We start from the raw sequence: 27,585 nt of genomic DNA, 5'->3' as shown, positions 1-27,585 counted from the left end.
CTCTCTCTCTCTCTCTTCTCCCCTCCTCTTCTCTACAAAGCAATGTTGCAATCTTTGTTAGACAAAGCAAATGACACCGAATTCACCGATTGGTTAGTGTCGGTTCGACGAAGAATCCATCAATGGCCAGAGTTGGCATTTCATGAAGTGAGAACTAATGAATTGATCAGGTTCGAGTTAGATCAGCTCGGGATCAAGTACACCACGCCCATTGCTCAAACGGGTCTTGTGGCTACAATCGGGTCGGGATCAGGTCTGGTTTTCGGCCTCAGAGCAGATATGGATGCTCTTCCTTTACAGGTATATAAATACATAATAATGTTTTGACTTTGTGAAATACTGTAATAAAATCAAGGATAAGATAAATTTTTTTTGGCTGGTTGGCAATTAAGAACAAGATTCTCACACAAGAAAATCTTAGAAAAAGGGGATGCATAATTACCAGCCGATGCACGCTATGCAAGGCCAATGATGAGACAGTCAGACATCTATTCCGAGACTATACTTTTGCAAGAACGGTATATGGCAAAATCAGGGTATTATGGCCCTCACAGGTATGGCCGTTGCGACCAACAATCAATATAACGAGCAGAATCATAAGGGGTACGCTTACTGATGCGCAAAGGGCACAAATGCTAATTATGAATTTCGTGGTTTGGAGAGAGCGCTGTGCGAGGTGCTTCACAGACAAGGAGAAACGGCTGGAAGAAATTGCCGAAGAGGTCAAATGGCAGTGGGAGATATTGCAGAAAGCACAACCAGATCAGTAATCGGGAGAGTGAAAACGGTACTAGTAAGGTACGACAACGGTACGTACCAGTGAAGATCGCAATATTTTTGGCAATATCGGCTTTCTGCTTCGATTTTTTTATTTTCTTTTGGATACCACCGGGTCTTTCAATTAGGATTTTTACATTCTGCACCTTTTAACTAGAAGTTTTATATTTAGAACCTTATTATTTTTATTTTCATTCAAACTCAAAACTCTTGAGTTGAACTTCTCTGTAATTTTCAATGTTACAAACCTTGTAACATATTTAATGAAATTAAATAGAGGTTTGACCTCTATTTTTCCTAAAAAAAAATCAAGCAACTTATTATACCATTTTTCTCTTGAAATTCTTTCAATATGCATGAATTGAACTGTTTGATTACAATTTTACAAATCAAATGTATAATGATATGTCTGATACTATTATTTATATAAAGGCAGACATGTAGATCACTAAAGTTATTCTAAAATAAAATATATTCAGAAGAGTAGCAAGGGGTTGGAAAATGAGGCAACTTTTGTAGATGTGAAAAAAACTAAAAATAATAAAAATAAATAATCAATAATGCTCTTAATTAAATCTCAAACTTTTGACTTATCATGACAAGCAATCTCCTAATTAAATATTTATTGATAACTGATCAGAACTTTTGACTTATGGCAATTATGTCAGTGTACCAACTAAATAATACAGCATTTATTGGGAAATTGACTCTCCAAGCAATAACATTATAGGAATTAACTAGGAAGGTTCTCTTTGCCAATTTTAGTTATACTAGCTTGCACAAAAAGAATATAAATTATGATACAATTAGTTAATGTGCATTTTCTTTTCTTTTTAAGGAAATGGTTGAATGGGAGTATAAAAGCAAGGTGGATGGAAAAATGCATGCATGTGGCCATGATTTACATGTCACCATGCTTCTAGGTGCTGCTAAACTTCTCCAACAACACAAGGATCAATTGAAGGTAAGATGTATAACAAATTAACTTTAATTTTCTTTGGGAAATTTAGAGAATTTATCAGTTGAGATAAAAAATCTTGCTGAACTTTTATTAAAAAATTCAAAAGTTTAGAGAGATTTATTCAGTAATGGTGTCAAACAAACAAGTGCCATTAATTGGGATAAATTTGTCACTATTTTTTTTGAAAGATTCTCACTAATATTTTTCAAAAGAAAATTCTTAAGATTGCTTAAAATTTCAACTTTATTGAACAAATTTAAACAATCTTCTACATTTGCACCATTCCAAATAAGATCCATTAATTGGGATCAATTTCTCACTATTTAAAAAAAAAGATTCTCGCCAATATAAAAAATAACTAAATATCTTAAGATTTTTTAAAATTTCAACTTCATTGAACAAATTTAAATAGTCTTCTACATTGGCACCATCACAAATAAGCTCCTTTATTAATTGGGTTCAATTTCTCACTACTTTGTTTGTAAGAAAAAATAATTCATTAAGATTGTTGAAAATTTGAACTATTTTTAAAGGGTAGTGTAAAACTTATATTTCAACCGGGTGAAGAAGGCCATGCCGGTGCATATCACATGATAAAAGAAGGCATCCTTCAGGACGTGCAAGCCGCATTCGCCATGCATGTGAATTCATTACTCCCTGTTCACTAGTGGAGAACATACAATTAGTGTCGCCTTAAAAAACCGACACTAATACTTTAGTATCGGTCGTTTACAAAAACCCGACACTAATAATATTAGTGTCGGCTATTTATATGTAGGCGACACTAATAATTGAGAATTAGTGTCGGCTGTTTATAAAAAGGCGACACTAATACATTAGTGTCGCCTTTTTATAAACAGCCGACACTAATTCTCAGTTATTAGTGTCGCCTATTTATAAACAGCCGACACTAAAGCTAAAAAAATTTCATTTTAAGTCCCGCGCACCTCTTTCAAACGCACGCCTAGGGTTTAAAACATCTCCTTCACTTCGCTTCACGCTTCTCTCCGATCTGATCTTCTCAAACCGAGCCGCTTCTAGGCGAATACCAGAAGATGTAATGCAATATGGTCCTGCGCATGCTTCACGAAAAGGGACGTAATTTTTGATCCGTCCGTCGGATCGGGCTGAAATTTTGACAGGAACTCCACAGCCCAAAACCGGATTAGAAACGAATCTATGATTCGTTTTATCATTTTGCGGGCTCAGATTCGCGATCCGAGTCTTCCTTCATGGACTTTTGGTATAGTCTTTATAATTTTAGAGTTTTTAGGGTGTTTTATGTATCTTTTATGTATTTTCTGTTTTAGGGTTTGTATGATATTTTATTTAGGGTCTTTTATGTATCTTTTATGTATTTTCTGTTTTAGGATTTGTATGATAACAATAAATGAGCAATTTGGATGATATTTTATTTAGTGAGTGTTATTTGTAAATTATGATGAATTATTTGATATCTTTGTTTTATATATAGTTCAGCAAAAATATATGAGCATTCCAGAACAAAAATTTTCATTTTTAGAATTTTTTATGATTTATAGTGAATTTTTGAAATTTATTTTTTTAAAAAAAAAAACATTAGTGTCGGCTATTTATTACATGGCCGACACTAATGCCTTACTTTTAGTGTCGTCTATTTACAAAGTATTAGTATCAGCCCGATTAGTGTCGCCTAATGTCCGACACTAATACCCATAAACAGCCGACACTAATTCCAAGTTCTCCACTAGTGGTTGGTCACCTTAGCGCGAAGCCGGGACCCCTTCTGGCAGCTTCCGGAAGGTTCCACGCAACTATAACGGGTAAAGGTGGCCATGGGGCTATGCCACATGAAGCTATCGATCCGGTTGTCCCCATGGCCTTCACCGTTCTCGCACCTCAACCTCTGGTGTCTCGTGAAATAAACCCGCTCGACAGTAGCGTAAGTTTTTTCTTTTTTTATTCGTTTAAATTACTTCATAATAACAACACTAATAATAAAATAACTTAAACAGTATTTTCAATTCTAGAAATGTATTAAATATTTTGTAAAGAATTAGAAACTATAAAGCCGTTGATTCGGTTGCTTCCAGTACATCGAAAAAAAATCATCTTTGTTCTTTCCAATAAAATATTTAATATAATTCTAAAAAAAGGGCTTTGAGAGCCAAAAGGAAAGAAAAAAAATAAAATATTTTTCTTATTCTCATTGTTTCTTATCTAAACAACTATAATTTTTTGAGTTGATAGGTGGTATCAGTAGGGTTTGTAAAAGCTGGGGAAGGTGCATACAACATACTACCAGAATCTGTAACTTTTGGTGGTACTTTTAGGAGCCTCACAAATGAAGGATCTTCTCATCTTCAAAAAAGGATCACAGAGGTATCTTATATTTATATATGATTAAAATACACTTAATTAATTTGGTTAAGACAAGTTGCAATATTCATTAAATTAAGAGTAAGGATTTAAATGTTCCATTATTTTTATGTCCTAATTATACTCACTATTTTTTTTTTTTTTCAAAAGTCGATACAATCGACATGAATCATTCAACATGATTTTCATATTAAAATGTGTTTGGAGACCAAATTTAATATTATTTTAGAGAACACTTTTACTATTTTTTTTTAAATATGTACAAATTATTATTTTTCAAAAGATTATGAATCATCCAAAAACAATGATTTACCCATCCCAAAAAATAGTAAAAAAACTACCAAAAAAAAGAAATTTTAGCCTCCAAGCACACATTTTAATATGGAGATCATGTTATGTGATTCTCATTGACTATTAATTTTAACTTTAAAAATGAATATAGATATGCGATACATGAGTGGGATACGAAAACAACGAGCCATTTTAACCCCACCTACATTAATTAATATGGTGCAAATTACAAATTCACCAATTATATTTGAAATCGTTACTCTATTTGACTCAGATCATAGAGACACAAGCAACTATACACCGGTGCACTGCTATTGTAGAATTTAGTTTACGAACATATCCTCCGATGGTCAATGACGAATCGGTATACGAGCATGTCAAATCTGTCGGTGAGAGACTGCTCGGTGGGTCCGAGTATGTGCATTTGGCGGAGCCAGGAATGGGCGCAGAAGACTTCAGTTTCATGGCACAAGAGATCCCAGCAGCCATGTTTTATATTGGTGTTGCACCTGAATCTATGCACCAGGTCCATTCACTTCACTCCCCACACTTCTTTGCTAATGAAAAAGCTTTGCCAATTGGTGCTGCATTGCATGCTGGTGTTGCAATTGAATATTTGGAGAAAAATTATATGAGTCTATCCAATGGTCACTTGTAATTTATATTGTAAATTTTATGTAAATTTTTGTTATTTCTGATAAATTTATTATAGTTTGTTCCTCCACTAATGAGGAATTTATTTAATTAAAATAACAAATACGTTTCGTTTCAAAACATATCTCGCTCAATATTATTCTTTATTAAATTCAGCTTCTACTATATATAATAAATTTCCAATTCCGCTATTTTAGAAACACCAATGCTGATATATATATATATATATATATATATATATTTCTCGAGTAGAGTGTAAATGCATCATGTATTTTATATCTCATTCGTGACTCATATTTTTATCTTTGTTTTTAAAGGACAGTACTAGAAATGCAATAAGGGGTTCTAAAATTTAAAAGGAAAATGCTTGGCCAGTGATTGAAATCAACTCCACAACAACAAATTGACACTCTAACTACTAGGTTAGAAGCACACATGTGACAATTTATAAAGGAGATTAAACTATATAAAATTAAAAAAAAAATCAATAACTTTCAATGTACATGATTAGATTTTATTGAAATAACCAAGATGACTAGCAAAACATAGATCCGCCTCTATCATTTTCAAAGTTCAAACAGTTAATCCGAATTGCTCAACATGATCTCCATATTAAAATATGTTTGGAGAGCAAACTTCATATTTTTTGTTGAAAATTCTTTACTATTTTTACAAATCTCTGTTTTGTGAAGATTCCAGCCCATCCAAAAGTAACTATATATCTAATCCTTTTTAGAAAAACAGAATTAAAAAAAATATAAAATTTGGTCTCCAAGCATATTTTAATACGGAGATCATAATGAACCATTCATATCAATTTTCTTTACTATTTTTTTTTTTTTTACAATATACATTGGAGGTTGCATGTTTAGATCAACGCTCTCGAGACAACAAAATTAAGCAAGACCAGAACATCAAAGAGCAGCACCGCGTAATCCCCATCCCCTCAAATATAACACTGTTCACATCAAAGAGCAACACCTTCGCTCCAATATCCGTGACAGATGGCTACAAGCTCTCGAACACAGCGATCACCTTGCTAGCATCTAGCTTGCTATCAGGGGTAGATTCAAGATTTTTGTCAAGGGGTGGTGGTGGTGGGGGGAGAGGGCCAAAAATATAACGATTTGAATTTAAATAACTAATCGGATTTAAACTCATTAACTAATTGAATACTCGATAGATTTTAACTCATTAACTAATCGGATTCAATAAATTTATTTTAATTTTAACTCTAAATTTAAATCAAATTATAAGTTAGAAAATCAGAGAGTGGCAACTAAATTTTCAGGAGAGAGTGGCAAAGTCAGTCGGGAGGTAGTACCGATAGATCTCCACCTTAATTTATTTCCTTATCATTTGAGTGTCTAATTTAACCGTACGTTTACTTTCTTTGACAGCTGCATATATATCTTCCATTAAGTTACGCAATTGGTTGGCACTTAAATTTTTTATAATACCTTTGATCTTGATCTTCTTAGTGGTGTTTCGAGTGTTAAAATATTAGTGCTCTGTTCTGAGTTGAAGGTATATATTAAACTTTTCTCAGTCTCATAATATGTACAATTGCCCAATTTAAAGAGGTGAGCGCACATTATGAGAGCAAATTAAAGTACAAGCTAATTCAAATCATTTTGTAAATGACCTGTTAATTTGAGCTGTTGGATCGGAATCGACGGTCCAGAAATCTGTCTCGCTAAAAAGTATATCTTGCTGGATATATATTTTTTTATTAAATTGAGCTCCCGTTATATAAAGGAGTATAAAGGAGTATCATGACTTATTTAATCATGTTAAATATAGATTTAATGTTCACTACAATCATCCTATTATCATTACATAAACCCAAAATGATTATCCACATGGAGCATGAACCATGACACATGATGAAAGTATATAATCTAATCCACAATAAGATTTTTTTCTTTCTATTTGTTTTTGGTTATTTAATTTTAAGAAAACAAAGATTTTGCTTCAAGTTTAAATATTGTAATCTTTTTCTTTTCTAAAAATGACAATGCATTAGGAAAAAAAAAATGAACGACTATTTACAAAAGTTATCCTAAATTCTACTGTATTGTCGAACTCGTTTGCATTATATTTACAAAAACCCAAACAAAGTAGTTATTATTTAGTTATATTTGGAAATTACTTCTTGAAATATATTAGTAGTTGAGAACGTTGCTGTCACACTCCGAAACAATCCATCACATATTTCTACGTAAGACGTACACACATCACATATATTATCAATAATATTCATAAATACCACATTCATTTTACAAACAAGAGTCTTACAACAGTGATCACGACATACATGGTCTGAATACAAAATAAGTGGCATCTAATCTAACATGGATCTTTCTGCTTTTTCTTACTCATGATCTAGTTTAGGTGCGTTGTTATTCTTACAATAATAAAATTACAAAAACGGAACAACTCGATACAAATGCTAAGTGTTTCCTAAAAGGAGATGTGATCAGTTGATATTCTCACACTTGACCGGGTTAAAGCTTCCTTGTTTGTTGCTGTTTTGAGATGTGATCAGTTGCAAATTCAGTTTGCATTGATAAGACAAATGCGCATCATTTTGTGCACCTGGTATTAATCCTTTTAACCCAATTTCCAATTCAAAGAATCTCGTCTCATTTGATTTTCTAAAAGGAGCATCATCAATGCCTCCGGTACCACCTACACTTGCACTTATGGTATAGTTGCCACTTCTAGAAAAATTAAAGAGGTTGGTCTTTTTCGGTTTAATCCGTAATTCTTGAAGTTTTACCGAGTCGAATTGCTCCTTGTTGTAGTAAAAAGCTACCTCCATGTCGTGATACACTAATGTATCGAACCAACCTCTGTTGTGGACGCTCATAGCAATGGTGAGGTTATAGGAAAGACAAGGTGAGGTGCTACTGGTAAGCTCGAACCGGGTCAAGTTGGCATTTGTAATGGCGACCTTTGGTGATCTAAGTAATTCATTATCTATGAATATAACAGGAATACAAGCAACAAGAACAATGAAAACACTTGCCATGAGAATAATTACAAGAAGTATAATGGTGTGCTTATCATTATGTGGTGTCAATTTGGGTTGATGAGAGTTCATGTCTCTTTCCTTTTTGGTGGTCTTTTATGGTTGAGGAAGAAGACTAAGAATTAAGACTCACCACCACCAAAAGAAATATGCACAATACACAAGATGTATGACAACCAACCTTTGATTTAATAATAAAATGTAATGATCTCCGCGTGAGAAGTCTATGATTCAAAACTCGGATGAAAGATGCATTATGGATATTAAACAGTTAGGTGGCTAGATCCCAATCTTTTCTCAAAATTGGTGATTGATAACAAGTTAGACCTACAAGAGATTTTGAGAAGTATATAACAAAGATATTTGCTTTGTATGGTACGTTCTCTTTATAAGAGAGACCCTCCTTATAAAGATTGATCCATGACTAATTTTTTGCTATTAAATATAGATCTAGGCAAAATTTAGACATTTATTTGTTGAAAATTTTAATTTAGTTATTTTTCATCTGAACTCACTTATTTTTAGAATAACAATATTTTCTTTAATTAATTAAAATTACAAACTAATAATATCAGTAAACAATCAAATAACAGTTATGCACTTACCTTGAAATTATCTGCTGAGGGATCTTATAACACTAATATTAGTACACAATAAAACAAAATGATTCATCTGACGGGAACAACAATACAATGAAATAATGTGGGAAAATATGTAACGAAGTTGGGGAGAACAAATAATAAAAAGGAAGGCTAACAGTTCAGTTAACTGGGAACAATTGCCTAGCACAAAATCTGTTTTCTACGATAATGCTAAGTTTTGTTGGGATAAACTCAGCAATACTGCACTGCTTTGTGCCAGTATGCAAAAGATTGAAGAGAAGAATATTTTTCTGAATAGAAACAACGCTTTATTTCCTTTCTCTCTTACTCAATTACATAAAGTTATGCAGTATTTAAAGCAATACAATGTTCCTAAAATAAGCACCCACAACTTCCCTAAATTAAGCACCCACTACACAACATGCTAAAAATAACTAACCACTACGTTAACTAGTCCGAAAATAACTATGCTGAAAATAACCAATGCCCAAAATAACCAATGCAGTTTTTTATGCTGTTCAAAACTGATTTGTACATGTTTTAATCAATTTGAATTAATTTTCAACACTCCCCCTTAATTCAAAATTGATTATACCATGTTTGATTCTGAATTCTTCAAACTTTTCTCTTGCAATGCCTTGATCAGAATGTCAGCCTTCTGTTGTTGATAACTTGCACTCTTCATCTTCATTGTTCTTGTTGCTAGCAATTTTCTTCTTGCAATGCTTGATGCCATGTTTCATTTTCTGCCATTTCTTCAAAGATTGTGGATCTTTGCCTTCCACCTGCTGTATACGCCATGAAAAGCATGGGTTGCTCTTTCTTTTCTTCTTCACAGCATGCTTGCTGTTCTTCCCTTTGTTTTCTGAAACAATCGGCTTGCACACAGCCGTATCTTTTGTAGTGGAAGCACCGGACATCTTCTATGTCGTGCTGAAACAAGAACTCGCCAAATCTACAAAGGCCACGTCCACCTCTGCCTTGAGAGGACTCCCCCTTTCTGCAGAATGCCCTTTCATCTCCTTTCTCCTTTGATCTGAACTTTGCTTCATGGGTCTGTAGTGATCCCATCAGTTCATCAAAGGAATAGGTTGAAAGATCGTTTGATTCTTCAATTGCTGCCACCATGTGATCAAATTTTGTGCTACGCTTCTCAGCACCTTTTCCACCATGGTTTGCTCTAAGATGTTGTCTCCATATGGTTGAATTTGGTTGACAACGAATGTGACTCTTCATTAGAAAAATCTGCATTGATTCTTCTATTTTCATATGCAACAAATCTCCGTGTAGGATTTGCCGTTTGATTGCCACAACTTGAGAACTTCCTTGAAATGCCGTCTTCAAGGTTGTCAATGCTTCTTTAGCAATTGTTGCTGCTGCAATTCTTCAAGGTTGCGCACCAATTGACTCTACCATCAATTGCAAATTGACTCTGCCTTCAATTGCTTGCCCACCGAACCATCGGCTCTGATACCATTTTGTTGGGATAAACTCAGCAATACTGCACTGCTTTGTGCCAGTATGCAAAAGATTGAAGAGAGAAGAATATTTTTCTGAATAGAAACAACGCTTTATTTCCTTTCTCTCTTACTCAATTACATAAAGTTATGCAGTATTTAAAGCAATACAATGTTCCTAAAATAAGCACCCACAACTTCCCTAAATTAAGCACCCACTACACAACATGCTAAAAATAACTAACCACTACGTTAACTAGTCCGAAAATAACTATGCTGAAAATAACCAATGCCCAAAATAACCAATGCAGTTTTTTATGCTGTTAAAAACTGATTTGTACATGCTTTAATCAATTTGAATTAATTTTCAACAAGTTTTTCCTAAAGTACTTGATACAAATGCTAAGTTTTCCTAATGGGAGAGTAAGGGGTGACCAATGGGCACCGGAGCAAATTTGTTCTGATGTTCATCCTATTCGATCCATATTGAGATTTGTGCAAAACTATAATTGTAAACTGCCCACGGATTTAAAATGGGACACGAAATGCGGATATAACAACGTCCAGACCATGATTCATACTGAAAAGCACCTGACCTGCTAAAAGTTGTGTTGTGTGCTGCTGTATTGTGATGTGATTAGTTGCAAGTTCAGTTTGAATTTGTAAGATAAACGCCCATCTTTGTTTTTGCTCCAAAATATTCTCATCCCTTTTAACTCAATTTCCATGTCAAAGAATTCATTTGGTTTCGAAATGAAACTTCTTGAAAAGTCAACAGGTGTGTAGTCCTTCTAGGTTTTACCTTGAAATCATGAAGTTTTACTGAATTCAAATTGCTCCATGTTGTAGTAAAAATCAACCTCCATGTCCTGATAATTGGCGGTAGTGTCCCACCTTTGTGGATGGTCATAGTAAATGTGAGGTTATAGGAAAGACAAGGTATGGTGCTACTGGTAACTTGGTAAGCTCGAACCGGGTCAAGTTAGAGATTTTCATTAACAAAGCCATTGAATTAACAAAAGAACATAATAAAAGGTAGAGGTTTTCACAATTAGTGGATATTCTGGATAGAGGGATTCAACAAGGTCGTTATGAGCAATTAGTTATTTCACAATTCTGCATGTACTGTTGGACAGTGAGATTGTTTGCTTATCAATATTTACTTTTTCAACCTGTATATTATTTAGGAATATGTAACAATTTGATATTATTTAATTGGAATCCAAAATTTCCAAAATTCTATCCACAAATCATATTACATGCCAGAAAAAACAAACAGATAAGTTGTTTGTACAGTATCCAAAACAATATCAAGTCAAAACATAAGTCGATTAGCAAGCAGCAATAATATATCAACATTTTTTGTGCCCCAGTACAAAACATAACATATATAAAATTTCATAACACTTTTTTCTATTCTAAGTTTTAAATTTATTTTTTATTCTCCTCTTCCTCCAGTAGTTGAGAAGGAGATTGAAGGGAGGAGGTAGTAGTTGAGAATGTAGCGGGTTGTGAATCTTGAAAACATCGGTGAAAAAGTGTGATAACTTCTGTTATTTAGGTTTGTCAATGGGTACGGTATGTATCGGGTGGAGATATTATTGTCATATCCATACTCATATAAAATTACTCTTATCCATGCACTACCCTTACCCATTTAAATAACGGGTAACAAAATAAATAATAGGTAACAGGTAAAAACCATTGATAATCCCAGAGCAATTGGACATTTATTTGATGTTCCAGGAGAACACTCAAAAGGCGACCTTTCAATAATATAGGTGGTAGAGGTATAGTCTTATACACCCAAAAAAAAAAAAAAAAATTAACAGAATTTTGATAGGTCCTCTGATATATTGCCGGTAGGGGTGTCAATGGGTACGATACGGGGAGGGTGGAACCATTTTCATACCCATACCCATTAAGAATTGGCCTTACCCATACCCTACCCATACCCGTTAAGAATTTGTCTTACCCTACCCTATTCATACCCGTTATGATTAACGGGTAACGAAACGGTAGTGGACGAATAACGAAAATACCAATATAATGGTTCGGACAACATATAGTCAATTTTGTCATTTTTTTACATTCTTTCTTTTAACATTTCATTCCATCTCATTCAATTATTAAATATATATATTCATAGTATAACCTTGAGAAAGCTGACATGTAATGCAAAATTCAGACGCTAACACCTGAGCTGACATTAATGAATTACTTATTTAGACCACACAATACATTATTGCCATAAAATAAGGTGAGGATATATTTTCTTTGAAACATGAAATATTTCCATTTGTAGAATTAAGAAAAATGCAATAACGATGAATAAGGAAGAAAACAAGAAAATGAATTCGTTGATATATATGTCTCCAGCATTGATACAGGCATACAATAATATGAAAAGAAGAAAAATAAATAAATTGGATATAATATTGATATATTTATATATAATATATTTCATATAATTACCCATTACCCAACGGGTACGAAATAACCTTTACCCGTACCCATACTCGTTTATCTAACGAAAAAAAATCTTTACCCATATCCATACCCAATAAACTAACGAAAAAAAAACCTTACCCATACCCGTCTTATCGAATACGATATGGGTAGGGTAAACGGGTAAACGGGTGTCATTGACACCCCTAATTGCCGGACAAACTACAATTCCAGGGCATTATTATTACAAAATAAAGTAACAAAAACTGAACAACTTGCTAATTGTTTCCTAATAGCACTTGACAGGATTAAAGCTTCCTTGTGTGCTGTTGTTTTGCGATGTGATTAGTTGCAAATTCAGTTTGCATTGATATGACAAATAACCACCTTGTATTGATCCTTTTAACCAAATTTTCAATTCAAAGAACCTTGTCTCATTTGATCTTCTAAAAGGAGCATCAATGCCTCCAGTATCACCTACACTTACACTTATGGTAGAGTTGCCACTTCTTGAAATACTAAATTGGAGGGTCCTTCTTGGTTCAATCTTGAATTCTTCTAGTTTTACCGAGTCGAATTTCTCCATGTTGTAGTAAAAATCTACCTCCATGTCCTGATACACGGCTGTAGATAACCTATCACTGTTGTGGATGCTCATAGTAATGGTGAGGTTATAAGAAAGACAAGGTGTGGTGCTACTGGTAAGATTGAACCGGGTCAAGTTGGCATTTATAATGGTGATCTTTTGTGATGTGTCTGGGTTTATAACAGAAGGAATACCAATACAAATGAGAACAATTGAAATAACTACAAGAAGAAAACTTAAAGGAAACATGTCGAACTCATCATTATCATATGGTAATGATTTGGGTTGATTGGAGTTCATGTTTTTATTTTTATTTTTCGTTTTTTCGTTTTTGGTGGTCTGTATGGTTGACGAAGAGGGCTAAGAATCAAGACTCACAACCACAAAAAAAAATACACACAATACACAAGATCTAAGAAAACCAATCTTTGATTTAACAATAAAATGTAATGAAGCGGTGAAATGGATTTTTATATAAGGAGAGAAGCAAAAATGGAAGGGACGGAGGGAGGGAATTAAGTGTGTAGATTTTTAACAGGTCATATATTAACTCATACAGGGCAAAGGTGAAACTAATAAAGGAAACCAATAAAGCAGAAAAAAATTGTGATTAAAGGAAGATACTGGTTAGTGCAAACAAAGGAAATAAATAATGAAAGTAATAAGTAGATATGTCATTTATTTTCCTTGACATATTAGTAAATACTGTCTTTTGTTTTACTTTCATCTTTTAAATTATTTGGCATTCCAACATTTTGTAGATTATTTCAAATTCTCAAGTTTCAATTTAACAAAGGAATTCAAAATATTTTGTTACTTTTATTTTTCAAACAGTTTTAATTTTTTTATTTTATTTTATTGTGTACGGAAATTTTACTTTTACTAAATTTTTGTAGACAAATTTAAAAAAAAAAATTGTTGACTATGATTAATTTAAATGATTTTTCTATTTTTTGAAGATTATAGTTATATTATTAGAATAATAATAAACTGTTTACTAACATCCTATTCGAAGTTATGTTGTTAAATTAAAGTTTTTAGGAGTAATTAATTTTATTTTAGATTGTATGGTTATCACTTTATTTTTATTTTTCTACATTTTCTGTTCTGTTTATTAATGAAATATAAAATGTGCTTCCAGTTTAATTGATGAGATTTGAAAAGCTATTCTACTGATTTGTACCGATATAAATTTGATCATGGTAAGCACCTTTGTAATTATAAGATTCCTATATATATCTTCCTTGTTGCATTATGTGTTTATTTGTTTTGACAACATGGCATTTGTTCATTTTTGTTCTGAATCTCATTTATTAATGAAACATTATTAAAATTGAAGTTATTGTTTGAATAAAAGTAATTTTATGAGGACCAAAAATTTATTTCTGCTAACAAGCCAAGGAAAAAAAAATGATAATTTTTAACCTTTTATGAATAAAAAGTATGAGATTCTCAATCTTTCTATTTGAAAGATATTTTGAAATTATTGTGATAAATGTCGATTTGGAATGCAGTTTATTAATAAATGTCCGCCGGCCATACAAAGAAGTGTAATTTTGACAATATTGTATCTGATGTATAAACGGATATGTTCTGATTGAATGCATGCATTTAGAATATCCAGCCTCCACCCTTCGGTAGATTATGAGAAAATTATGACAGAGATTTGATTAGTATATATTGGTATGCACGGACGGAATTAGATAATTACTATAACGCAAGGTTAATTTAATAAAAAAAAAATTCAGCAAGATATAGTTTATAACGAGACATATTTGTTGCTTTAATTAACAGAGAGACGTTCTACTATAAAAGAGAGACACTCCATATAAAGGAGTATCATGACTAATTGTATCATGTTAAATATATATTTAATGTTCACTAGAATCATCCTCTTATTATCATTTCATAAACCCAAAATGATTATACACATGGAGCATGAACCATGACATATGATGAAAGTATATAAGCCAATCAACGATAATATATCTTCTTTCTACGTATTTTGTTTTTGGTTATTCAATTTTACAAAAACAAAGATTTTGCTTCAATTTTAAATCTTGTAATCTTTTGCGAGGTCACAGAAAATGAGGTTTACATTTTTTTCTCCTTCTTAAAATGACAATGCATTAGGAAAATAAATTGAACAATGATTATTTACAAAAGTTATCCTAAATTCTACGTATTATATATAGTCGAACTCGTTTGCATTATATTTACAACAAAACCAAACAAAATATATATTATTTAGTTCTATTTGGAAATTACTCCAAATATATTATGAGTTGAGAATATTGGTGGCACACTCGAAGACAACTCGCTACATATTTCTACATAAAATGTACACATATATCACATATATTTTCAATAACATTCATAAATACCACATTCATTTTACAAACAAGAGTCTTGCAACGGTTACGATGGCATACATGGTCGGAAATACTGCGGCGATTTTTTTTAATACCCAAAAATAAAGAATTTTACAAAAGTGCCCTCAGTTTTTTTTTTTTTTTTTTTAAATCTACCCAAACCCGCCAGGTCCACAGGCGGCCTACAATCCTAGCAGACTGCCTAGGGCTGGGGCGGTCCACTAGGGACTTGACCGCCTGGGGCTCGGGTGGTCCTCTATTTTTTTTTTAGAGTGAGATCTTAATATTTTGATTTAAATAATCTTGTGAAGTTTTAGTTTTCTTGTTTAGAGTGTATGCCAAAAAAAAATAAGACATTTGATATATTTATGAAATGATGTCGTAACTCTTTATAACTTTAATTTAATTTGTCAGTTGGATATCACAAGTCTAAAGATAGCACAAATTAAGGACTTGACCAAGTGTATTTTCCATCCAAAAAATTAAGGACTTATTTTGTGTGCTTGTTTTCCTATAAATTTGTTTATTTTTGTTTGTGTTTTCGTTTAATCCATTTCCTTTGTCTCACTAGACGTGAATCCACCATCTGCTAGGTTTTGGCTGTCTCACTAGATGAGGAATAGACCCTTTGATAGGTCTTGATAGAATCACTTTCACCTATAGTCAAGTTAGCATTTATAATGGTGACATTTTGTGGGGGAATGATTAAATCAACTATGGTCGTACCGAAAACTAAAGCAACAATATTGTGAACAATTGCGGCAAATATATTACACGCCGAAACCGAGCTTCTTATAATATAAAAAAAATATCACGCAAGGTTTATTTTAGATGGAAAAAAAAATCCAGCTATGATATTTGTAATTACTTTAACTAATTTTGACGAAATGTTATAGTTGTGTGTTGCGATCTTCGAAAAAATCAATGTAAAAACTGTGATAACTTATGCCATTGGAAACTTATAGTAGTTAAATGATATATGCTGCAGTGATATAGTCTATATAGACAAGAAAACAAATTTACCATTAACAGAATTTTAATTTTCCTCAGATATATTCCTGGACAAACATTAATTGCAAGGCATCAATATTCTTAAAATAATAAAAATACAAAACGGAACAACTTGATACAAATTCTAAGTGTTTCCTAATAGCACTCAACCGGGTTAAAGCTTCCTTGTGGGTTGCTGTTTTGAGATGTGACCAGTTGCAAATTCAGTTTGCATTGATAAGACAAATGCTCATCATGTACACCTGGTACTAATCCTTTTATCCCAATTTCCAATTCAAAGATTCTCGTCTCATTTGATCTTCTAAAAGGATGATCATCAATGCCTCCGGTACCACCTACACTTACACTAATGGTAGAGTTGCCACTTCTTGAAATATTAAATAGGTGGGTTCTTTTTGGTTGAATCCGTAATTCTTGAAGTTTTACTGAGTCGAATTGCTCCATATTGTAGTAAAAATCTACCTCCATGTCCTGATACACGGCTGTTTCGAACCAACCACTGTTGTGGATGCTCATAGTAAAGGTAAGGTTATAGGAAAGACAAGGTGTGGTGCTACTGGTAAGCTCAAACTGGGCCAAGTTAGCATTTATAATGGCTACCTTTGGTGATCTAATTAAGTGATTATCTATGAGTACAACAGATGCACAAGCAACAGTAACAACGAGAATAATTGCAAGAAGTATATATAAAATCACCGTGATGCCCTTATTATTTTGTGTTGTTGATTTGGGTCGATGAGAGTTCATGTCTCTTTCGTTTTTGGTGGTCTTGTATGGTTGAGGAAGAAGGCTAAGAATTAAGACACAACCACCAAAAGAAATACGCGCAATACACAAGATGTACGAGAACCAATCTTTGATTTAATGATAAAATGTAATGCTCTCCGCTTGAGAAGTCATTGGTTCAAAACTCGGATGAAAGATCATTATGGATATTAAACAAGTAGGTGGCTTGACCCCAATCTCTTCTTAATATGTGTGATTGATAACAAGTTCGACCTTCAGGTAGATTTTGAGCAGTATATAACAAAGATATTTGCTTGTATGGTACATTCTCTATATAAGATAGACCCTCCATATATAGGAGGATCATGACTAATTTTTTTCTATTAAATATAGATATAGAAGAAATTTATATATATAGCCATCATTCTTTAGACAATTATTTGTTGAAAATTTAAAATTAGTTATTTTTTCATCTGAACTCACTTATTTTTAGAATAAAAATATATTGTTTTATTAATTAAAATTACAAACTAATAATATCAGTAAACAATAAAATAACAGTTAAATATGCACTTGCCTTCGCATTATTAGCTCAGGGATCTTATAACACTAATATTAGTAAACAATAAAAAAAAATGGTTCTTCTGATGGGAACAACAATACAATAATACAATGAAATAAGGTGGGAAAATATGTAATGAAACGGGGGAAAACAAATAATAAAAAGGAACGACAACAGTTCTGTCAATTGTCAACTGGGATCAATAGCCTAGCACCTACTATAATAAAATTACTTTAAAGGAACTACTTGATACAAATGCTAAGTGTTTCCCAATGGAAGTAAGGGGTATCCAATGGGCACCGTACTGGAGCAATTTTGTTCTGATGTTCATCCTATTTGATATATATTGAGATTCTGCACAAACTATTCCTGTAAACTGCCCATGGATTTAAATTGGGATGCAAATTTTAATGAGGATAAAACAACTTAAATAATGCTTCATACTGAATAGCACTTGACCTACTTAAATTTGCCTTGTGTACTGCTGTTTTGTGATGTGATTAGTTTCAACTTTCAAGTTCAGCTTGCATTGGTAAGATAAATGCCTAACTTTGTTTTTGCTCCCAAATATTCTCATTCCTTTTAACCCAATTTCCATGTCAAGAATTCATTTGATCTTCTAAAAGAAGCATCAATGTCTCCTCTTATGGCTGAGACGCCACTTCTTGAAAAGTTCAACAGGCGTGTATATGAAGATTTATCAAATCAAATTGCCCCATTTTGTAGTAAAATTTACCTCCATTTCCTGATAATCGACGGTATTGTACCAGACACCATTGTGGATGGTCATAGTAAATGTTAGGTTATAGGAAAGACAAGGTATAGTGCTACTGGTATGCTCGAACCAGGTCAAGTTTGCATTTATAATGGTGGCCTTGTGGGGGAATGATGAAATCAGATATGATCCTACCGAAAAGGCGAAAACAAAAGTAACAATAATGTGAACAATTACAGAAAATATATTACACGCTGTGTTGAGCTTGTTATCATACAAAACATATCCAGCAATATTTATTTGAGATGCAAAAAAAAAAAATCTAGCTATGATTGTAATTTTTTTTTTTAATTGTGATGAAATGCTACAATTGCGGGTCGTGAGTTTTGAAAATTTCGATGAAACAACTGTGATAACTTATGCCATTGGAAACTTATAGTCATTAAATAATATATGCTGTAGTGATATAGTCTATATAAACCAGAAAACCAATTAACCATTAACAGAATTTTGATTGTTCCTCTGACATATTCTTACACAAACTACAGTTGCAAGGCATCAATATTCTTAAAATAAAAAAATTACAAAAATGGAACAAGTAGAAACAAATGCCAAGTGCTTCCTAATGACATTCAACTGGCTTAAAGCTTCCTTGTGGGTTGCTGTTTTGAGATGTGAGCAGTTGCAAATTCAGTTTGCATTGAAAAGACAAACGCGAATCTTGTACATCTGGTATTAATCCTTTTATCCCAATTTCCAATTCAAAGAATCTCGTCTCATTTGAACTTCTAAAAGGAGCATTATCAATGCCTCTGGTACCATCAACACTTATACTTATGGTAGAGTTGCCACTTCTTGAAAAATTAAATAGGTGGGTCCTTTTTGGTTTAATCCGTAAATCTTGAAGTTTTACCGAGTCAAATTGCTCCATGTTGTAATAAAAATCTACCTCCATGTCCTGATACACGGCTGTTTTGAACCAACCACTGTTGTGGATGCTCATAGTAGAGGTGAGGTTATAGGAAAGACAAGGTGTGGTGCTACTGGTAAGCTCGAACCGAGTCAAGTTGGCATTTATAATGGTGACCTTTGGTGATACCAGTAAGTATTCCTCTATGGCTATAAAACACACAGCAGTAAGAGTGCCAACAAAAATAATTGCAAGAAATATATAAAAAAAAACCATGATGAGCTTATTATTATGTGGTGTTGATTCGGGTCGATGAGAGTTCATGTCTCTTTCCTTTTTGGTTGTCTTGTATGGTTGAGGAAGAGGGCTAGGAATTAAGGCTCACAACCACCAAAAGAAATACGCACAATACACAAGATTTACGAGAAACAACCTTTGATTTAACGTTAAAATATAATGCTCTCTGTGTGAGAAGTCGTAGTTTCAAAACTCAGATGAAAGATCATTATAGATATTAAATAGTTAGGTGACTTGACCCCAATCTCTTCTCAAAATTGGTGATTGATAACAAGTTCAAACTTCAAGTAGATTTTGAGAAGTATATAACAAAGAGCTTTGCTTAAAATAAGAGAGAAACTCCATATAAAGAATGATCATGACTAATTTTATGCTATTAAATATAGATCTAGAAGAAATTTATATATATAGCCATCATTCTTTATATTAGAAAATTATATATTAAATTTTTTAAATTAGTTATTTTTTCCATCTGAACTCACTTATTTTTAGAATAAAAATATTGTACTTAATAAATTAAGATAACAAACTAATTAATAATATTACTAACAATAAAATAACAGTTATGCACTTACCTTTGAATTATCAATTATCTGCTCTGGGATCTGATAACACTAATTTTAGTAAACAATAAAACAAAATGATTCTTCTGATAGGAAGGACAACAATTCTGTCAACTGGGATCAATTGCCTAGCACAAAATCTGTTTTTTACGATAATAATACTTTAAAGGATCAATGTACTTGATACAAATGCCAAGTTTTTCCTAATGGGTGTAAGGGGTAACCAATGGGCACCGGAGCAAATTTGTTCTGATGTTCATCCTCTTCGATCCATATTGAGATTCGTGCAAAACTATAATTGTAAACTGCCTATGGATTTAAACTGGGACACTAATCTTAATGCGGGTAAAACGACTTCTTAGACCATGCCCCATACTGAAAAGCACTTGACCTGCTAAAAGTTGTCTTGTGTGCTGCTGTATTGTGATGGGATTAGTTGCAAGTTCAGTTTGCATTATTGGTAAGATAAATGTCTATCTTTGTTTTTTCTCCCAAATATTCTCTTTCCTTTCAACTCAATTTCCATGTCAAAGAATTCATTTGGTTTCTAAAAGGAGCATCATTGCCTCTGTTTATGGCAGAGATGCCACTTCTTGAAAAGTTCAACAGGCGCGTACATCTAGGTTTTACCTTGAAATCAAGAAGTTTTATCGAATCAGATTGCTCATGTTGTAGTAAAAGTCTACCTCCATATAAATCAAAGGGTGTCATGACTAATTTTGTCATGTTAAATATATGTTTAATGTTCACTAGAATCATCCTCCTCTTAACATAAACATAAACCCAAAATGATTATCCTCGTGGAGCATGAACCATGACACATGAAAGTATATAATTAGCCAAACAATTTGTTATCTTCGTTCTATATTAATTTTATTTTATTATTAATTTATTTTATGAAAACAAAGTTTTTGCTTCAAGTATAAATCTTGTAGTCTGTTGCGAGATCAATTGAACGACCATATACAAAAGTTGTCCTGAATTCTACTGTATATCTTCGACCTCGTTTGCATTATATTTAGACCAAACTCAACAAATTAGATATTATTTAGTTTTATTTGGAAATTACTCCTTACAATATTTAATTTAATTGTCAGCTTGATGTGACATATATCTTGTAATACATATATATATGTATTGTAAAAAATGGAGAATACAAAATCAAACAAAATTACATCATACATATAAAATTCAAATAAAATTTCTAAAAAATGCTAGATCCGTTATATTACATCCAATGAAAACAATAAATTCAATAGAAAAATAAATAACTTACAAGATTTAAATTTCACTGTGCGCTTCAACCAAGACAACTTCTATCTGATCGCGCTCCACGGTTGAAGGTTTCATTGCGATCATATATAAAAAATGAGACCGAATAAGTAATCTCAAATAAATTTGTCATTGAGAAGGAAAAATGAATGAGAGAAGGTAAATACAAAAAAAAATAACAATTACGATTTCATTTGAATGAATTTCAATAGCGATGATATCGCTACTAGCTCCGTAGAAATCGCGACAAGCTAGAGAATAGAAATCAGAAACACGAAGGAATCACGACTAGTTTAAATGAAATCGGAAAGAGGAAAGAAATCGCGATGGAATCCTAAAGAGGAATGAAACGCCTCAGTTGCGGAGAAAATTTGATCGGGAAAGACGGTTTGGGAAATGAGATTAAAAAAAAGAAACCCATGATCAGAAGAATAAAGGTTTAAATAGGCGAAGGTTTTGAATATCCGTTGGAAGGTAGGGACATCTGTTAAACGCGATGGAATCCTAGTATTAAGAAATGGCGATGGAATCCTAGTATTATGAAATCGGGAAGGACGGTTTTAAATCTGTTAAACGCGAGTGGATAAGGCATGTGGACAAACCGTAGACATAATACTAGGGATGAAAACCTTTTCTCAAAAAATAAAGCCAAGAAAACTCTATAAACCTTCTCCATGGTGCTCTTTCGGTACAAGCACCTAACATTCTGCCAATTATTTTGAAGAAGGGACACAAGAAGATTGACAGATATAGTTGCTTCTCCTCCATGGAATAGTTGCCGACGGCAAGTCCCATGCAGACTAAAAAGGATGAGAGCAGTCTTTCTTGCTACATAAACAAGACACTAATAGATACCATTGCATTTTTCACTAAGCATATGACTCCTCTATTCTTTACCTAGATTCCCTTTCATGAATCCCATGCAGAGCACATTGTGCTGTATCTGTTTTTTGATGGGCTCACTTGTCAGAAGATATCAATTGCCAGATAATTTAGTCAGCACATAAATTGGTCAATTTGACCTAAAATCTTTTTTTTGAGAAGGTATGTACAAGGTCATTACATCGACCAAGTTGTCTTTATAATCTCAAGAAAATAATTACAATTCTCAACTCGTAAAAAGTTCTACTAGCTAGTAAAATAAGAAAAGCTCCTAAAATATCTAAGATTCTCTGGACTATTTGCAGTCTAGCCAGAAATCGACCAGTTGAGTACATCGAGTGCAGCTGAATTGATCAAAATTTTCTCTGGTTTTCTATGTTGAGAGAAGGTTTTCCTGTTCCTCTCTTGACAGAGAGCCGATGATCCCGCTGCCCAAGCTATATCCCATTGCTGTTTGAGCTCCCCCATCAGGGTTGCCGTTCGTTCCAACAGACTTCAGGAGGGCTAGAGCCCACTAGTGGGATAAGTATAGTTGTGCTCCCAGGCCGCGCCAAAGCCTTGTTGAACAGGGGCAGTTCCATAACAAATGATCTATTGATTCCAGACATCCAATGCTGCAAAGGGAGCAGCCTTGTGCTACCGCACAACATCTAATTGCCAGTATCTCCTGGGTTAGAATTTTATCATCTATCATCAACCAAAGAAAAATTCGTACCTTTGAAATAAAGCCCAGTGAACTTATCCAACATTAAGCCTTATACAAAGCCAATAAAGAGGGGCAGAAATCCAACTATCCGGAAACTACTTCAAATCGAACTAAATATATTTTGTAACAGTCTCAAAGGTTGGAGGACCCATCAAACAGAACTGGTAGCTTACCTATATGAGTAGAGAGGGTCAATTAACCTGTTGTTGAATTGTGAGTAAGCTGGTAGCCTGCTACAACAATTGTACCAGTAAACCTGGTACAACAATTGTACCAGTAAGAAACCTGAACAGGTACTGTACTTTTAAGATTTGCACAAATTGTATCATTGTCGACAATGCAATATATTCATTTCTTCAAGATCTGCACATAATTAAAATATTACGAAATAAAAAGAAAGTGGGTCAGTTTTATACTTCTTATGCAAATCAAATAAATATGTATATGGCAAACATATCCAATTAAGGACAAATCAGTAATAGGAAAGGATAACCAAAAGGAACCTACGAAACTGAAATTATTTTTCATAAGAGATTCTTAAAGATTTTTGTAGTTTTCGAGCAAAATGCTTTAGAATCTATTGTTGGTCCATTCACCGGAAAAAAATAGCAAAGACGTCCATAATAATTAAACCAAGGTAAAATTACTCAAGTTGGTACACCCAAATGCACCACTACTGAACACCAAATAAAACAGGAAAGACCAAATCAAAAACACTTAAATCTAATAAAAACAGACCAATTGCACAATTTTATGTCTGTTAGAGTGGTGTTTGAATTAAACATTAGGCCCTCCACTTTAAAGTTGTAACTATTATTTTCATCTACAAGAAACTCAGCTCAAATGCTATCTAGATTAACTAGAAAGAGTAAATAGAAGGTGCATTATTTTGTCTCAAGAAGTCTAATAAAAGCATCAAATATAGTGTTGTTCAAACTATACCCAGAAGAAACTTTAAATTTTCCATTTGCAACTCACATTATGTGACTCTTTTTAACTATATTATGATCATTTTTTGGGTTCACATTTTCACATCCAGTTGTTAATTATTTAATAAACACTTTTCAAACTTTTTTAAATAACCCTCCTCCTTTTATCCGGGCTTGGGACCGGCTACATCATTTAGATATAGGCGGAGTTAAAAGTTGAAAATTTGTTAGTATCTCTGAAATTTAATTTTAAAAAAAAATGTACAGAGAAATTAATAAATTGGAAAAGTAAGGAAAGATATGTACCACCATGGACAAACCACACTGTTATTTATGTAATTAAATTTTAGCCTTAATTCCGTGGAGCTTGCATAATTTCATGCTCTATTCCTCTGGACTTCCAAGCCTATACAACAGCAATGTGGTACTTATCGGCAGTGCCAATGTTTGTGTATGTGCGAATCATTGGTAAAGATGCTATACAAAGACAGACTGATGCAAACAAGAACCTAATCAATTGTGGGAGCCATTGATCGAATTTAGTAAGTTGGAAGAACATAGAGCATAAACCAAGAAAAAACTAGCTGAAAAAAATATAATTATGATGCTTACAAGGAGGGTCGAAATAAAGTATGAGAGCTTAGCCCCTGAAGCTACTTCCCCAGCTTAACAAATTGGAAGCCAGTCCTGTTAATGCTCTTAAAAGTTAGCGAATCAGGCAACTCCGGGATTACCTCCAACAATGTAGCATTGTTAATCTTAAGTTCTTTGAGGGCAGTGAGCATCACCATTGTACCAGGCAATGACCGCAGTGAGCTTGCATCACGGATGAACAAATCCTTGAGGGTATTACAGTTTTGTAACAACCATTGCTCGGGCAGGGCCTCCATCCCTGAGCAGTTGCCAACTTCTAGATACCTCACAAATCTTAGGCATCTCAATGGTTCAACAAGAAGGAGGCAAAGGTAATCAATATCCAGAGAACTGATTTTTGAAGAGACAAAGTTGTTTTTCGGGTTGATAATATGTGCTTGTTGCATAGATGAAAGTTCAATGAGCTTGTAGCATCCACTGATTTTCAGCGTACTAAGCGATGTAAATGCATTTTCAGAGGAAGGGATATGAGTAATATTAGTACTGTTTCCAATACAAAGAGTTGCAAGTTTACACAGAAATGATGCCGACTCTAGCAATGGCACATCAAGCTCACCGCAGTTTCTCATTTGAAGAGATTCTAGTTTGACAGGCAGGAGGTTGCTCTGCTTATCAACTGTTAATCAACTAATTGTTGAATGCCAATGAACAATGTAGGTACTGAAATTATATTGATAAAACACGAGGTTTGTTTTACAAATAAAGTTGAAATTATACTGAAATTAAGTTGAGACGGACTGGTCAATTTTGAAATTGGAAATAAACACTTGTACTACACATTGTTTGTCCTTTCTAACCAGTTGAGATTTCGAAATCACCTTCTGACATTTTATCAAAACTATAAAAGGATAAATGGGGGGTATGTACCATTAAATTTTTTGTAATTGTCTATTTTTCTATTAAAAAACTTATTTTCTTTATTTTCTTTGACATATCATCAAAATTTCTATTCTTACGTGGTGATAGAAAGATGATTGTTACTTTAAAATGGTTGTTGTTATGTTTTGAAAATTTGTCAGGGCTGAAAGTTAATTTTGATAAGAGTGAGATGGTATCTTTGAATTAATATTAGTGACTCAGTGGGTTAGTCATTGGCATCGGAATTAGGTTGTAAATTAGTTAAGTTACCTATTACTTTGGGATTGCTTTGCATTGGAAAAAATTACAGGTTCTGAGTGGATGCCGGCCTTTGATTGAAAAAAATGGTGAAGATGTTGCAATCATGGAAAAGTAGGTTGTTGTCAATGGGAGGTAAAGTAATTTTATTGAATGCAGTAGTCTCAGTGTTGAGAAATAGGATCTAGGATCTCAGATTAATAATCATCATAGATCTAGAAATAGAAGGCTAGGATTAAATCAAGGAAGTAAAGGGGCCTCCTTGCATATATTCAACAAATAGGTATACTGTACATAGGTATAAGGTACAAACGGTAACAAAACAGTAGCTTAGATGTTTGTAATATATATAGGAATGGAAACAGTGTAAAGAATAAGAACTTAATGAAATAATTGTTTTCTCAAAATAATCTTTCCTCAGAAATTGCATAAATTCAACATGGTATCAGAGCATCAGTCTCTGTGACCGAAAAAATCTCTTCCAAATTCTTACCAGCAAAACTGGTATATACACAAGCAAAATCAAAACCCATAAACAGAAGTCTAGCACGTCAAAGAGATGGCTTCAGAGGGGCAGCATTCGAAAGAAGCCACCAATACCTCAAAACTCACAAACTCATTGCTCAACGGCCAAAACTATCTCTCATGGGCAAGTGCCGCAAGATTATCTCTCAGTGGAAGAGAGGTTTTAGAATTCATCACAGGAGAGTCTGAAAAACCGGTTCCAAAAAAGAAAGATGAGGCAACTGAGGCCGAAAAAAAGGCAAGAAAACAGTGGCAATCTAAGAATGACAGAGTCATGACATGGATCATGCAATCCATGGAGCCGAGTGTTTCAGAAATATTCCTTGGCCATGAAACAGCTTTCTCACTGTGGGAAGACATAAAAACGATGTATGGCCGACAAAACAACAATTCCCACATTTATCGATTAAAACTAGAAATCCAGCAAGAACAACAAGGGTCAAGGAGTAATATAGAGTACCTAGGTGCTCTTCAAAAGAAATGGCATGAACTTCGAGTTTATCGGCCACCCATACCAGATCCAATAGCCATTCAGAGAGAAGAAGAAGATAAAATCTTCCAATATCTCGCGGGTCTCAATCCAAGCTATGAAGCCGTGAAATCACAACTTCTTTTAACAACTTCCCTTCCCTCCTTTGCTCAAATTACCACCATGGTGGAGCAAGAAGAAAGCCGACGGCTTGCTATGAGTGGTCCACAAGTCGGTGGCAGCGAGGGACACGAGACTCATAGCTTTGCCACAAAAAATCCCAATTTCGGAAAAAACCCTAACTTCCCAAATTACTCAAACCGGCCAAGTATCAAGGGAGATAGATGCTCTCACTGCAAAAAAGAGGGTCACCAAGCCGAAAAATGTTATTTTCTTCACCCACATCTCAGGCCGAAGTGGTGGGATTCAAAGAGGGGAGGGGGAGACGTGAAAATGGCGGACTGGAATGAAGGGAAGAAGAGAAAGAAAGGGGCTGAGTCGCGTGGGGGCTATTCTGCTCAAACTGAACCCAACCGGCCAATAAAAATGATTGGTTCAAGTGAACCAGGGTCTAACCCAGATGGCGCTGGCGGGTCAAGCGGGTTAGATCCGATGCAGCAGTTTTTTGAGCAGTTCTCTGTGTGGTTCTCCAAGAAAAATTCAAACAACACTTGTGGTATTGTCTCTAACTCAAATTATTTAAATTTG

At 33.6% G+C, this 27,585-nt stretch overlaps 1 protein-coding gene across 1 annotated transcript; it reads left to right on the top strand.

Moving 5' to 3' along the window:
• Nucleotides 1-5,201, top strand: LOC144564473 (IAA-amino acid hydrolase ILR1-like 7). The gene is made up of 6 exons (XM_078314069.1): nucleotides 1-300; nucleotides 1,616-1,741; nucleotides 2,272-2,405; nucleotides 3,458-3,659; nucleotides 3,968-4,099; nucleotides 4,662-5,201. Exons 1-6 carry the CDS (start codon nucleotides 43-45, stop codon nucleotides 5,043-5,045), a joined length of 1,236 nt encoding a protein of 411 aa, XP_078170195.1. The 5' UTR covers nucleotides 1-42; the 3' UTR covers nucleotides 5,046-5,201.
• Nucleotides 5,202-27,585: the final 22,384 nt, after the last annotated feature.

Source organism: Carex rostrata, chromosome 13 (genome assembly GCF_964058835.1).
Source record: "Carex rostrata chromosome 13, lpCarRost1.2, whole genome shotgun sequence".
Lineage (NCBI taxonomy): Eukaryota > Viridiplantae > Streptophyta > Magnoliopsida > Poales > Cyperaceae > Carex > Carex rostrata.
This window is presented reverse-complemented; position numbering and strand designations above follow the sequence as displayed.

Bases quoted from the DNA above. Each gene is read 5' to 3' on its own strand.
- LOC144564473 (XM_078314069.1), top strand. From the start codon at position 43: ATGTTGCAATCTTTGTTAGACAAAGCAAATGACACCGAATTCACCGAT. The intron at 2,406-3,457 runs GTGGAGAACATA...ACTAATTCCAAG, and splicing joins TCATTACTCCCTGTTCACTA to TTCTCCACTAGTGGTTGGTC. The intron at 3,660-3,967 runs GTAAGTTTTTTC...TTGAGTTGATAG, and splicing joins TAAACCCGCTCGACAGTAGC to GTGGTATCAGTAGGGTTTGT.